This window comes from Cricetulus griseus, chromosome 4 (assembly GCF_003668045.3).
Source record: "Cricetulus griseus strain 17A/GY chromosome 4, alternate assembly CriGri-PICRH-1.0, whole genome shotgun sequence".
Lineage (NCBI taxonomy): Eukaryota > Metazoa > Chordata > Mammalia > Rodentia > Cricetidae > Cricetulus > Cricetulus griseus.
In genome coordinates, this window is record NC_048597.1 from 114,384,129 (window position 1) to 114,399,851 (window position 15,723).

At 45.2% G+C, this 15,723-nt stretch overlaps 1 protein-coding gene across 1 annotated transcript in view; it reads right to left on the bottom strand.

The window, feature by feature from the left end:
• Fkbp6 (FKBP prolyl isomerase 6) overlaps nucleotides 1-15,723 on the bottom strand; it is a 28,694-nt gene that overhangs the window by 10,624 nt on the left and 2,347 nt on the right. Inside the window, exons 4-8 of the mRNA XM_027416282.2 lie at nucleotides 14,805-15,007; nucleotides 14,015-14,134; nucleotides 9,800-9,994; nucleotides 9,308-9,417; nucleotides 7,225-7,317 (exon numbers count right to left, since the gene is read on the bottom strand). Of these exons, the coding sequence (XP_027272083.1) occupies nucleotides 7,227-7,317; nucleotides 9,308-9,417; nucleotides 9,800-9,994; nucleotides 14,015-14,134; nucleotides 14,805-15,007 (719 nt within the window). The 3' untranslated portion in view covers nucleotides 7,225-7,226. The remainder of the gene's footprint in view (nucleotides 1-7,224; nucleotides 7,318-9,307; nucleotides 9,418-9,799; nucleotides 9,995-14,014; nucleotides 14,135-14,804; nucleotides 15,008-15,723) is intronic.

Sequence of the window (15,723 nt, forward strand, 5' to 3'; positions counted from 1 at the left end):
CCTATTTCTTTATTGTATATGTATGAGTGTTCATGTACATGTGACATGGCATGCATATATGAGGTCAGAAAACCAGAGTTGGTTCTCTCCTTCCACCATGCAGTTCCTTTCCAGGGATCACACTCAGGTCGCCAGGCTTGGTGGCAAGAGCCTTTACTGGCTATGCCATCTCACTGCCACTCCCCCTCCCCCCAACACACACTTTTTGAGTAAAATCAATAGTAGCTGTAACCTGAAGTCTTGTGGGCACAGAACTCTGGCAAGGGGGAAGGGCTTCTCATCGTCCCACTCAGATGGCAAGGTAGCGATTCTCATTGCGTGAGCCCATTCCTTCAGTTTTCCTAAACACTTTTTATCCGACTAGGTGCTCTGGATCACATGTGCTCAGTGGCAGGGCACATGCAATTACTAACAAACCAAGATATTGCTTAGTGGCAGGGCACAAGCAATTACTAACAGACCCAAGATATTAACAGCAGGATAAGCTAGGGTGTGACTCAGTTGATGAGTGCTCACCTAGCATACACAAAACCTTGGGTTCCATCCTCAGCACCACATGAGCCAGGCAGGAGGATAAGGAGTTATAGATCATCCTTGGCTACACAGAAAGTTTGAGGCCAGCCTGGGCTAATAAAAGCAGGTGAAGCAAACATGTAATGGCCTCAATGAAGTACAACCTAATGACACACATAAGACAATCCCACTGAAGCCTAGATTGGCTGAAATAACTTAGCTAACCTCACAGCCAGAGCACTACAATTGACAATCTGCTTTTCATTTCTTTGCCCTGGAACGAACGGAGGGCATCTCTGTGCTTGCTCACTCTGTAGATCAGAAAGGGAGCCTGACTAGTCCCAAGATAATAATAGCCTCATTGATCCCTCACCCACAAAGAGCATGGAATCCACTAAAGCACATCTCAGCGGGAAGCAGGCTGTGGGCCCATGACCACTGCCAAGGAAGGATGTGGAAGGGGTGAGGGGTTATCATGAAACAGGAGCTACCTGAGCAGAGGGTATTTATAGTCACACAACAAAGGGGTGACTTCAGTGGCACCTCTTGAGCAGGCAGAAAGGCATCTCACAGCAGTCCAGAAGATCAAGAGCTGTGTCTAACAGCTTAAGCTGAACAGCTCTCACCCAGCAGCAGCAGGAGGACAGGCTAGCTTGACACCCTGGGGAAAATGAGACTCCACAGTCATCAGAAAACACAATGTGGAGAGAGGAAGTCAGAAGAACGAATTCCATATTAAAGTTTCAAAAGCACATTTAAACAAGGTATCTGTCTGGGATGCCAGCATCTAACTGGATGCACAAAACATCTTCATAGATTGCATGCTGGGTTTGAGGGTTTCCTCTTTATCTCTTTGGGAAAGAGAGGATCAAATAGATTCCCCAGATAGATTCAGTCACACACTATAAGCAACAAACAATAACAATCACTTCAGGGCTTTCTTGACAAGGGTCCTAGAGCCTGGACACTGGGAGATTATTCCCAAGACAAGGGGGGGGGCCCGCGGCGGGGCGGGGGGAGTAGCTTCTATGGGTCCACTACTCCTGTGTTTCCTCAGCTGACCCTTGAACCAGACCAAATTCCTGCATCTTGGCTTCCAATGCCTTCTCCACAGCCTGCCTCATTTCCACATGGGCCTCATGTGACTTCCCAGGAAACATGCTTTTTAAAAATCCCATTAAGATACTCTTTTCCCTGGAGCTGTAGAAATAGCTCAAAGTACTCAGTCCTCATGTAAAAGCCAGGCACAGGGCTGGAGATGGTGGTGCACACCTTTAATCCCAATATTAAGGAGGATCTCTGTGAGTTCTAGGCTGGCCAGGGCACACAATGAGGCCTATCTTGAAAAACCAGAACAGAACAGCAAAATGCAAACCCATTCACAGAGGGCAAAATGCTATGATCCCAATCTAGGGATATGAAGCCAGAAAGATCCCTGAGGCTTGCTGACCAGGCAGCCTAACTGAATTGGCAAGCTCCATGCTCAGGAAGATACTGTTCAAAAAAGGTGGAGGGACATGATAGAAGATATCACTTAATGATGACCTCTGACCTATCTCATGTATATACATACACACAAGATACTCTCTTATTAGGGCCAGCTGGCCACATAGCTCAAGCCTTCAAAAGACTTTTTATCTATTGAGTGTGTAGGCATGTGTGTCACTGTTCATGTGTAAGTACATGGGTATCAGTTCTCTCTTTCTACCATGTGGCATCTGGGGACAGAACTCAGGTCATTAGGTTTGACAGCAAGTTCCTTTACCCACTAAGCTACCTTGGGATTTAGTTGTGATACTTCACAGAAACCAGTTCAGATATTGACAAAACAACCCTAGGAGGGCAAAGGGCACTGATAGACAATTTGCATAAAGCAGATATAACAGGGCAGCTTACAACAGTCTCTACTCCAATGCCAGAGAATCTGACCCCCTTTTCTGGCCTCTGAGGACACTGCATGCATGTGGTACAAAAATACATTAAGGCAAAACATTCATACACATAAAATGGGGAAAAAATAAAAAGGGCAATATGGCTCAGTAGGTAAAGGCACTTGTCAACAAGTCTTATGAACTGAGTTCTATCTCCAGAACCCATGTGGTCAAAGACAGAGCTAACCGCCACACACATGCCATGACAGTCACACATCCACAAACACATGCACAGATAAACTAATATGAAAAATAATATGTATATGTAGGCCAGAGAGACGGCTCAGTCAATAAAGTGAATGCCACGCAAGCACAGGGGTATGAATTTGATACCCAGCACCAAAGCCATGGGATTCCTTCCTGAGCCTTACTGTCCAACCAGTCTAGCTGAGTCCAAAAATAAAGAGGGTGAGCAGTTGACACTTAAGTTGACCTCTGACTTACACATGCACGTATACATAAACATGGACACCACACTATGGAGTTTAAGATTTCTTCGATCTAGGATGTCCTTCTGTATGCTGTGAATATGCATTGCTTTTATTGGTTGATGAATAAAGGTGCTTTGGCCAATGGCCAGGCAAAATATAGCTAGGCAGGAAATCCAAAGATGCAGAAAGAAGGAAGGCGGAGTCAGAAAGCCAAAGGAGTAACATGCCACAGCCTCATTATAATGAAGATTAATAGAAATGGGTTAATTTATAGAGATATAGCCAGTAATATGTCCAAGCCATTGGCTAAACAATTACATTTAATATTAAACCTCAGAGTGTTATTTCATAAGCTGCTGAGGGAACTGATGGGCAGGACAAAGAACATTTCTTTTGTTTTGCTTTTTGAGACAGGGTTTCTCTGTGTAGCCCTGGCTGTCCTGGAACTTGCTCTGTAGACAAGGCCAGCCCTGAACTCAGAGATCCACCTGCCTTTGACTCCGAGGTGCTGGGATTAAAGGTGTGCACCACCACCACCTGGCTTGATTTGTTTTATTTTTGATGACGTGTTTGGGAGTGTGTGTCCCTGAGTGCAGTACTCAAGGAGGCCAGAAGAGGTTGTTGTAGTCCCTGAACTGTAATTACAAGTAGTTATGAGCACCCAAAGATGGGTGCTGAGAATTGGAAAACAGCAGCAAATACTCTTAAACAATGAGCCAACTCTCCAGACCAAACAAAGGTTTTTTGTTTTTTTTGTTTTTACAACAACAAATAAATAAGAAAGGACAAAGGATCAGTAGAAAATTTACATAAAGAATACAGTTAGTCGGGCTGGAGAGATGGCTTAGAGCACTGACTGCTCTTCCAGAGGTCCTGAGTTCAATTCCCAGCAACCATATGGTGGCTCACAACCATCCGCTATGAGATCTGGTGCCCTCTTCTGGTGTGCAGACATACATGGAAATAGAATGTTGTATACATAATAAATAAAATCTTTAAAAAAAAAAAAACCAATGATAGCAAAAAAAAAAAAAAGAATACAGATAGTCAAAAAACGTGTACAAGATTTCATCTTCACTGGGCAGTGGTGGCACATGCCTTTAATCCCAGCACTTGGGAGTCTGTGAGTTCAAGGCGAGCCTAGTCTACAGAGCGAAGGACAGGCTCCAAAACTACACTAAAACCCTGTCCTGAAAACCCAAAATAAATAAATTTCATCTTCACTAGAAAGTAGAAAAGTGGTGAAAAAAGTACTTGTATACACTACTTTAAAAATGCTTCTGAGGAAAAAATTCAGTGTTGGGGATGGTATTCAACACAAACCCCTTCCTTCTGCTTTTTGGGATCCCAAAGCACTCTGGTTGGTTCTCACTGGCTTAGCCTTTAGACCACTCAGTCCAAATGTCTGCCCCAACTTTTCTATGGTACAGTCTCTTTACTGTGTTTTGTTTTGTGGCAATGCTCGGGACTGAACCCAGGCCCTCGTGCATGCTAGGCAGGTACTGATTATACCACTGAGCTATTCCACAGGCTTCCACTGGTGCATTCTCAATTGTTCAATGGTGCCTAGACCCATAACTAGAAAAGTCAAAACACACACAGAAAATAAGTATCCCAGGCAAGGGAAGAGCTCAGACGCTGGATGCTCCTTACTTTCAGACACACTTAGAGAAGTTCCTAAGGAAGAAACAACTACTGAGAGCTGTTTTACATGAACCCAGCAGGGCCAGGGTTTGGGGAGTGTGACAAAAACAAGTATATGGATATGAAAGTCTGAGTGTTTAAACAGGCTTTGTGTAAAGAGTTGTTCCTTTTTACCTGAATGTCATATGGGAACAGATCTTAAGTTTGGCCTGGGACCATTACCTCTCTCTGCCCAGTATTGTCAGACCAAAGTCTGTTAACTCCTAAGGAAGGCTGCAGTTATTTGTAGGGTGGATGGAGTGAAGGTTTATACATCTGTCTGTTCTGTTGCTAGTCTTTTGCCTGTGTTACAGAGAAGTGAGCAGTGTGCGGGCAGATCTACTCATCAAGCAGTGTTGACTGAATGTGCTGAATGGGAACCAGGAGTTCATGACCATCCCACCACACAGAATTGGGGGAGGGGCACGGGCGCAGAGAGACAGACACAGAGTGCCAGCGCAGCTGTATATACACATTGCAGCCACACAGACCCGTACACCCACAGGTCTAGGAAACAGATGTCTTATGTCTCTACTGAAGGTTACAAGAGCCAAAGAGAAGATGTCTCTGGCTCTCAGCTTAGTCCAGAAGTTCTCCAGGTCCCAGAGGATAGGGTCAAAAAGTCATGTGCAAAGGAGCTGACTGGTGGCATCTGCCAAGCAGACAGCAGTGCTTCAGAGACGCCATGAGCACAGGGATGAATGGGCCTTTCATGGCCTCTCCTCTCAAGCTGCTTTTGTAGACACAGAGGGGCAACAAAGACCAGATTTATAGCAGGAGCCCGCTCAGCATCTGCTTCCTTTTTTTTTTCCTTGTTTAACTTTTCTCAGGAGAGCAGGGCTCTGGACCTGGTTGAACAGGTGTTTAGGGCAGGTAATTCTGTTCCCATTAATTTTCTTAAGTAGCAGCAGAACAGACTGGAAGGTTACCTTGTGTACTTGTGGGGACACTGCCTGCTCAATCACAAACTGACGCTGCCTGACAGAAATGGCAAGTTCTCCTTTTTCAGGGTTCGGCATCTCCAAATTTTGAATTCTGGTAGTTACTAGAACTGAAAAAGCACAACACAGCCCAAAACCTCAACACTGGGATTTTTGTCTTCTTTAGTACTGTGTTAGAGTAACTGAGGTTGGAGGCTTTCAAGTTCTAGGGAAAACCCAGAATAAGAAAAGCCTGACTGTCAGGCTTTTCTTTAATCCTAGCACTCGAGAGGTAGAGGCTGGTGGATCTCTGTAAGTTCGAAGCCAGCCTGGTCTACAAGAGCTAGTTCCAGGGCAGGCTCTAAAAGTTATACAAAGAAACCCTGTCTTGTAAACAACCACCAACCCCCCCCCCAAACAAACAAACCAAACAAAAAGCCCGAGCTTTTCAGTGATAGAGCACCTTGCCTACATTTGCCTAGCATATGTGAGGCCCCGAGTTTAATGCTCAGCACCACACACACAGGCATAAGGGAGTACCCCTGTAATACTAATACTTTTTTTTTTCCGAGACAGAGTTTCTCTGTGTAGCTTTGGAGTCTATCCTGGCACTCGCTCTGTAGACCAGGCTGGCCTTGAACTCAGAGAGATCCGCCTGCCTCTGCCTCCCAAGTGCTGGGACTAAAGGTGTGTGCCAACACCAGGCTTAATCCTAGTACTCTTTTTGTTTTATTTTTGGAAACAGGGTTTTACTATGTAACTGGCTGTCCTGGAACTCACTCTATAGACCAGGCTGGCCTTAATCTCACAAAGATCTGCCTGCTTCTGTCTCCCAAGTGCTGGGACTAAAGATGTGTGCCACCATGCCTGGCTTACTACTGCCCACCTTAATCCTACTATACTCTTGAGGCTGAGACAGAAGAATTGTGAGTTCCAGGCCAACGTGGGTTATACAAGAAAACTATCTCAAAAAACAAAGAGGAGGGCTGGAGAATTGGCTCAGAGTGTAAAAGCATATATTGCTCTTGCAGAGGACCAGAGTTCAGATCCTTGCCCTATACCAGAAGGCTCACAACTACCTATAACTCCAACTCGAGACGATGTGACATCCTCTTCTGATTTAACATGCATCTTCATTCATGTGAATATGCCAACAGATACATAAACACAAACATATAATTAAAACACACACAAACACACTCACAGGCTGGGAATGTGTCTCAGCTGGTTGGTAGAGTGCTTGCCTAGTATACACTAGCACACAGAAGGCCCAGGGTTCCACCCCCAGTACTACACTAATCAGTCTGTGGTGGCACAAGCCTGTAATTTTAGCACTCAGTAGAGGCAGGAGGATCAGAAGTTCAAGATTATTCTCAGCTACATAGTCAGTTCCAGGCCAGTCTGGCCTATATGAAATTATCTCCAAAACACAGTAACAAAACAAACTCAGTTCTTCTCTTTCAAGCCCAGCTAAAGTGTCATCCTAATGACTTCATTCATTGCTTCAGTTCTAAGGAACTTTGCAGAGAGTTTAATTTCACAAACCATGAAAAAAGTCTTTTGAATGGGAAAGTTCAGGATCTGCCAAATAATAAATGTAACCTCCAAGTCCTCCTACCTCAGTGACCCACTCTGTCCTATGCTGTCCTCAGTGGAGATAGCCACTGGTCACAAAGACTTGCTGAGGAGGATATCTTCCCCAATGGACAGAACCCTGAATCCTCTCATGCATGCTTAGCCTTGTACCTTCAGTTTCTTCCCACCGAGGAGCTGCTCCCACAGGGAGCAAACATCCGGTGACACATCTCTCTCTCTCTGTCCACGTAGTCTCTGTAGTGGCTGTAGAAAGAAAGGCAAGCTTTGTAGGTTTGCAGGAGATGACATCTGGTGGCTGGAATTCTCTGGTAACATTTGACAGCAGCCAATGGAGATGACACTGTGGAGATTCAGGGACAGGCAAAGCTGAACCCACTGAAGACAGTACTGGACATAAGGCCCTCATTTGGAAAGACAGCAGCTGGGAAGGCAGAAGTCACTGCCAGTGGGCTCAGGCCAAGTCCTGCCAAGAAACTCCTTGTGCTAAGTGACTTCAAACTCATTTTGAGATTTTCTTGTTAAGGAATGGTCAGATCCCCCCATAATTGGGATTGGTACCTAACCTGAGAGGACCCTTTTCCATACCAGACTTGAGCACCTGGAAAACCCAAAGAGACCAGCAGCGCAGTGACTATATCCAAACAGAAATGATGCACACATCTTAAAGACCTCAGCAATGGTGATAGAATGCTTAATGAATGCTAAGGAGAGAATCTTACCAAGGCAGAACAAACATACATGTTAAAAATGGTGGCTGTCTGCTGGGCATGGTGCACACCCCTTTAGCCCCAGAATGGGTGAGGCAGAGGCAGACCGATCTCTTTGAATTCAAAGCCAGCCTAGCATGGTCTACAAAGCAAGTTCTAGAACAGCCAGAACTACACAAAGAAACCCTGTCTTCAAAAACCAAACCAAGCCAAAACAAAATTCTGGCTGTCCTAGAACTTATGGGAGGCCGTTTTCAGGTTCTCTATAGCAAATACAGTTTCTCTAGTCAGAAAAAGTCACACTTTTTTATAAAGCTTTCATTTTTCATTTTTATAATTACATTTTTCTTGTATGTATTGGGGGCGAGTTCAAGTGTCTTTGTGAGGTCAGAGAACAATTTGCATCAACCAGTTTTCTCCTTCCATCATATGGGTCCTAAGAAGGAACTCAGGTCATCAGGCTTGGCAGCAAGAGCTTTTACCTACTGAACCATTTTGCTGACCTCCCAAAACTTAACATTTCCAAAAGATTAATGTCCTTCTTACTTATGAATGAGTCACACAGCACCAGCTCATTTGTGGTCCTAGAAAGGCCCATGAGGAAAAATGGGTCTCACGTGATTTTGAAATAGGTAAGAGTCTTAAGTACAGCTTTTAAAAAATTAATTGATTTTGGGTTTTCAAGGCAAGGAGTGTGTAGCGCTAGCTGTCCTGGAACTCACTCTGTAGACAGGGTAGCCTTAAATTCAGAGATCCACCTGCCTTTGCTTCCTGAGTGCTGATGAGATCTAAAAAGGCTTTTTGCACATTTATTTATTATATTATTATATTATTAGTATGTACATGTGCACACCATGTATGGAGGTCAGAGGATAACTTGAATGCCAAGGATTCTCAGCTGCTAAGCTTCCTCGTTTTTGAGACAGTGTCTTATTTTATACCCTAGAAGGTCTGCATATCCCAAGTTCTAGGATAGATGTAGACCATCATACTTGGCTTTACAACACCCTTTTTAAAGGTCACATGGGGGACTACAGAAATAGCTCAGTTGGTAAGGTGAGGACCCAAATTTAGATCCTCAGCACCATGTTAAAAAGCCAGACCCAGTGTATGGAGTGTCTGTAATTCCAGCATGGGGTGGGGGGTAGATGAAGACAGGAGGCTCTCTGAGACTAGTCACCAGCCCAATCTAACTGTTGAATCCCCAAGCACAACACTCAAGGTTGTTTTCTGTCCTATACCTACACACACACACACACACACACACACACACACACACACACACACACACACACACACACACACACACACGCAGGAGTTGCATGGAGCCACTTCTCTAGGGAGTGCTGATCTGCAGGTGGTACAACAGGAAAGAGGGAAATGCTTAGAAGTGAAGCTTCCCCACTCAGGAATAGCCAGGTCAGGACAATGAATGAAGGACCATGAAGAAGGGATGGCTGCTTCTGAGCCAGCAGGGGGCAACTAGAATTCTTACAGCTACCACTCACTGTGGTCTGTGCTCTCACCTGGACAGCTTCTTCAGTTCATTATTGATGTCATGGTTGCAGGGCTGCTCCTTCTGAGCTCTCACTAGAAAATCCCGGGCCTGCTCATACTCAGTTAGAAGGAGACAAGCCTGTGAGGAAGGGACAGGGCATTAGATTGAGATTAGAATTTGTGCTAGTGGCCAAGTGAGACCTATCGCTCTGTGTGGGAGTGCATAAGTGCACATGTGGATGGAGACCAGAGGTCAACCTCGCTTCCTTCTAGGGAGCAGCCCACTTGATTTTTAAGACAAGATCTTCCTCTAGGCTCCAATGCTCCCAATTCATCTAGGTTGACTGGCCAGTGAACTCCAGGGTCTACCTGTTTCTGCCTCCTCAGTGTGGGGCTCTAGCACCCTGGGCTCTGGAGAATGAGCTCAGGCTACCAGACTGGCATGCCTGGTAAGTGCTTTATTGACTGAGTTATTGCCTCAGCCCCTCTCCCCACTTCCTTCTCATTTATCTTCAACTCACCTGTCCACACCTGAAGAGGGCCTTGGCATTCCTTTGGTCAATGAGCAGAGCCTGCTCCCCATAACGCAGGGCCATGGCTGGTCGGTCTAGCTTCAGGTACACAAAAGACAGGTTAAGGAGGACTAGAAGCTCAGCAGGCTCCACCAGGTGCTGCTCCTTACAGATTGCCAAGCGTCGGTGAAGCAGCAGCAAGGCCTGAGGAGAGGAGGAAAGGCAAAGGGTCAGGAGGGATCCTTACAAGTCACACAGAAAAACTGACCTAAGAAAGAAATCCATCTAGCTCTCAGGACACAAGGTTAATATAGTAAAGTCAGGAGGCTTCTTTTTCAGAGTTATTTTTATTATTTTAAATTAAAATTATGTGTATATGGGATGGGATAGGATTGTGCATGTGAGTACAGTGACTGTGGATGCCAAAAGAGGGTGTTGGATCTTCCTGGAACTGGAGTTACATGTAATCCTGCACCTCCTAATGTGGATGCAATACATGCTTCTGACGACTGAACCACCTCTCTGGTCCAGTTTGAAGTTTCTAACAGGAGAAGGCATGCAAACCTGAGTGAGACAGACAATATGTATCTTCTACTCTTTTGTCTCAAAAGGAATATGGACAGTGTACTCAACAGGAGCCAAAGACAAGCTGGCACCCACATCAGGTGGCCCACATCTGTCTGTAAGTCCAGCTATAGGGGGAATCCCATGCTTCTGGCCTCTGTTAGCAACAGGGCTCTCATATGCACATACCGCCCCCCCAGAAACATAGACACTAAATGTATATATGTGCACATATATACACACACATGTGAGTGCGTGCGTGCGTTTTTGAGAAAAGGTCTGTTTAGCCCTGACTGTCCTGGAACTCACTCTGTAGACCAGGCTGGCCTCAAACTCAGAGATCTGCCTGCCTCTGCCTTCTGGGCTTAAAGGTGTAAGCCATCATACCTGGCTTCTTTTGATGTAAAAATTTTATGTATGGATGTTTTGCCTGTATGTATGTGTCCACATGTGTGCCTAGTACCCAGTGATCAGAAGAAGGAATCATATTTCCTGGAACTGAATTTATGAGTTATAGATGGCTGTGAGCCACTATATGGGTGCTGTGACTTGAACTTGGGTCCTCTGTAAGAGCAGAAGTGCTCTAAATTACTGAACCATCCCTTCAGCACCTCATCGCTGCTTTTTTTGAGACAGGGTTTCTCTATATAGCCCTGGTTATCCTGTAACTCACTCAATATGCAGAACAGGCTGGCGTTGAACTCACAAAAATCTGCCTGCTTCTGCTTCCCAAATACTGGGACTAAGATATATACCACCATGCCAGAGATAAGGTCTCATGTAGCCCAGGATGGCCCTCAAACTCACTATGTAGCAAAGGATAACCTTCAATTTCTTGTTTTTAATTATGTGTATGCATGCGTATCTGTGTGCTTGTCTGTGGGTATATGCACATGAATGCAGTGCCCGTGAAGAACAGAGATAATAGATCCCTTGGAGCTGGAGTTGCAGGCAGTTGTGAGCTGTCTGATATGAGTGCTGGGAACAGAACTCAGATCCTCTGTACTCTTAACCGCTGAGCTATGTCTCCAGCCCCAGCTTCAACCTCTGGTCCTCCTGTCTCCATCCTGGGATTTTATCTGGTTTATGCAGTTCTGGGGATGAAACCCAGGGTTTCATGCATGTCAATTCCACCAAGTTGAATCCCTAGCCCAGGAGGTGTGTTTTCTAGAGAAATTAAATAAACAAAGACTGCTGACTCTGGAATGGGCAGATGAGGTGCTGTTAATGGATATGTGGAATAGTACTGTTTCCACAGCACCCCCATTTGCCCCACAGAGTGACATCAGTCTCCATGGTAAGAGGGATGGAAAATCCCATAGGTGGCAAACACAATAGAAAAAGTCAGCTACAACTGGTGGCAGTGGTGGTGCTGGAATGAGGATTTTTTAAATTAATAAACTCTTTGGAACAGTAATAGGGAATTTTTCATGTACATGTTTGTGTGCATTAGCATGAGAGCACATGTACTTATTGAGCGTGTGTACCTGCAAGTGCATATGGAGACCGGAAGACAAGCTCAGTTATCACTCCTCAGGAGCCGTTCACCTCATTTTTTTTCAGATAGTCTCTCACTGGCCTGAAGCTTGCCAAGTAGATCAGGCTAGCTGGCCAGGGAGTCCCATGAATCTGCCTGCCTCTGTCTTCCCAATACTGGCATTACAAGTAGGCATCAAGCACTTTACTTTACCAACTCAGCCATTTCCTCACCTCCGGAGGATGTCCTGCAACTAGCTCTTGTAGACCAGGCTGGTCTTGAACTCACAGAGATCTGCCTGCCTCTGCCTCCCAGAGTGCTAGGACTAGGTGTGGATACCACTGCCCGGCTCCAGGAAGGTAATTCTTAAAATACTAAGTATGTATGTATGTATGTATGTATGTATGTATGTATGTATGTATGTATGTATGTATGTAAAAATAATATAAGAACATAACTAATGGACTTTTATAACTCAAGTATACCCAGGAAAACAGCACCAACACACAGGCCAAACAAGGTGATACACATCTTTCATTCCAGCACTCGGGAGGCAGAGGCAGGTGTATTTCTGAGTTCAAGGACAGTCTAGTCTACAAAGAGAGTGCTGGTCAGCCAAGAGTACACACAGTGAGACTCTGTCTCAAACAGACACACAAAAAAAATCAACACAAGAACCAATTTTGTAGTTTATGCCTAAAACCCCAGCACTTGGGAGGCTGAGAGAGGATTACCATGAGCTTGAGACCAGTCTAGGCTAGAAAGTGACCTTGTCTTGAAAAACCAAAAGGAAAAAAGATCAACATAGAGAACATCACCTCACATCAGCCAGCCCCTATTCCCCCTCAGTCATTTCCTTCTAACACAAGGATTTTCTCTGTATATAATATGTGTATGGTGTATGTACATGTGTGGGTGGGTTGGTGTGTCCACAAGGAGGCCAGAGGACAATGTCAAGTATAACTGTGTCACTATCTCATTGGTTCTCAACCTGTGGGTTGAAATCCCTTTGGGGGTCAAATGACCCTTTGACAGTAGTTGCCTAAGACCATTGGAAAACACAGATATTTACATTATGATTAATAACAGTACTAAAATTACAGTTATGAAGTAGCAACAAAAATAATTTTATAATTGGGAGGTGGGACTTCACCACAGCATTAGGAACATTGAGAACCACTACTCTACCTTATATCTTCAGACCAGATCTCTCACTGAACCTGGAGCAAGGCTTCAGGTCTCAGTGATGATCTTGTCTCTGCCTCCCACAATACTAGGGTTGCAGCATACATGTGGCCATAATTTGCTTAAAACAATCTTCCATGTGTAAATGTGCATGCTTATATAAACTTATGTGTATCATGTGGGTGTAGGAACCCATGGAGGTCAGAAGAGGGCATCAGATTCCCTGAAACTGGAGTTACAGACAGCTCGGAGCCATAGGGATGCTGGGAACCAAACTCTGGTCCTCTGCAAGAGCAAGTACTCTTACCTGTTACACTATCTTTACAGCATCCATGCCCGGCATTTTATATAGGTTCTGGGATTTGAACTCAGATACTCATGCTTATAAAGCAAGCACTCCCTTTTTTAGTTTGTTGAGATAGGTCCTAGCTAAGAAGCCAGGCTGGCCTGGACTTGCAATCCCCCTGCCTCAGCCTCCTGGGTGTTGGGATTACAGGCATGAACAACCAGGTCCAGCTTAATGTGATCTTACTTTTTAAAAATTGAGACAGGGTTTCTCTGTGTAGCCCAGGATGTCCTGGGACACATTCTGTAGACCTCAAGCTCAGACATCTGCCTGCCTCTGCCTCCCGAGTGATGGGATTAAAGGCATGTACCAACACTGTCTAGCTTAATGTGTGATATTATTAGTGGCTGCCCATGAAGGGTAGCAAAGAGATGAAGCTTACATTCTTAAGTTTCTGGGGCTGGAGAGATGGCTCAGAGGTCAAGAGCATTGGCTGCTCTTCTAGAAGATTTAGGTTTGATTCCAAGCACCACATGGTGGCTGACAACTGTCTGCAACTCCAGTTCCCATGGATCAATTCTCAGGATCAGATATCCTCTTATGGCCTTGTAGTCACTAGGCATGCATGTGGGCAGACATACATGAAGACTGCACATCCACACACATAAAATTTTAAAGTTTTCTGGATTATACACTTCCAGAGCATTCTTACCCGCTTGTATCTCACTTTGGCATCACAGAAGCGATTCTGGCGGAAAAGGTAGTTGCCAAACTCCCTCTCCGTTGCTGCTACCTTGAGGACCTTCTCAAGTGGAAACTGTTCTTGCTGCTCCTGAAGACCAAAGACAAGAGCAGTGACACAGAGCCAGAAGCCCCAGGGCACGATCGCAGCCCTGTTACAGTCATCAGCATTTCCCTCTTGGACCATGAACTCTGCTTACTCCCTTGTGTGGTGTGTGCAGGGGCCACACAGGTGGATGCAGTAACAGGCCCACAGAGCACCACAGGTGTCATTGGGATTACAAGCTCTGCTTCTTTTTCTTCTTCTTTTTTTTTTGGTTAGTAAAATCCCCTTTCAAATCTCAAGGAGGAACAAATCCTCTAGTTTATTTTTATGGTTCTGGGGGTGGAACCTAGGTGCTTATTAATGTTATCATTCTACCACTGACCTACATAGCCCCAGCCCATGGCGGGGGGGGGGGGGATTCTAGGCGAGAATCATTGAATTATATCTCCAAGCCTCAATCACCCTCATTATAAGCTACCAGTGCCCAACTTCCTGAAAAGCAGTTACCACCTTGTAGTGAGAACTAAGCAAAGGGTGACTAAATAGCAAACAGCTAACACAGAACTAATCAATACCTTATACTACCTAGGAAAGTAGACACCACTGTACATGAGGCTTGGGTGGAACCCAGGGCAGGCAATCTAACAGAACCACCCAAATACAATACAATCCCTCCCTTTAGAAAGTACGAGAAAATCCGAGGTCTTGAACTTACAGCCGTGAGTGCACAAAATTTGTCCGACTCAGCAGAATCGAGGAAGTCAATCAGCTCAATCTCAAACAGGACAGTGGCATTTGGAGGGATGAGGGGCGGACACCCCAGGGTGCCATAAGCATAGGTTGGCTTGAACAGGAACCTGGCCAGTTCCCCTCTGCGCATGCTTAGAAGCCCCAGCTCCATGCCCCAGAGTGTAATATCTGGAAGAAAGGACAGAGAACTCAACTGAATCTCACCCAACATCCCATTCAAAGCCACCAGTTTCTCCCTACTCCAAGTGTATGTGCCAACCCAAATCTTTTGCACAGGTGCCCCAACTCAAAGCTCAGTTTTGTTTCTGCTGCCCTGCTTTCCCCAAAGGCCAGCTTTCACAGGCTCCATCTCTGTCACATAGTCTGTTCTTTCTTCAAAGCATTCTGCCCTCAATATCTGTGGTCTACTCTAACTGAAACTCTTCAAGATTTTCCTTTATTTTTATGTATTTATGTATATGTACCACATTCATACAGTGCCCTCAGAGACCAGAGAGGGCATCAGATCTCCAGGAACTGGAGTTCTAGATAGTTGTAAGCCACCATGTGGGTGCTGTAAATTGAACCCAGTCTGCTGTAAAAGCAGTCAGTACTCAACCTCTGAGGCATCTCTCCATTCCCCTAGATCTTATTCAAACCTCAGGACTCTCATCTCAAGCCTTCTTTTTCATGTAGTGCCTGTGGCCCTGCCAGCAGGAAGGTGACTATAATTTCATTAAGCAGACCTTCATGTTTCATTCAATTCTATGAGTTAGTTTCTGGATTAAAGGCCAACCTCCCCCCACTCTAGTGAGGTCCACAGGGATGGGGTTCTCATCTGAGCATGGCCTCTGAAGATATGTGTGTTCGGGGACTGGAGCAATGGCCCAGAGGTTAAGAGCACT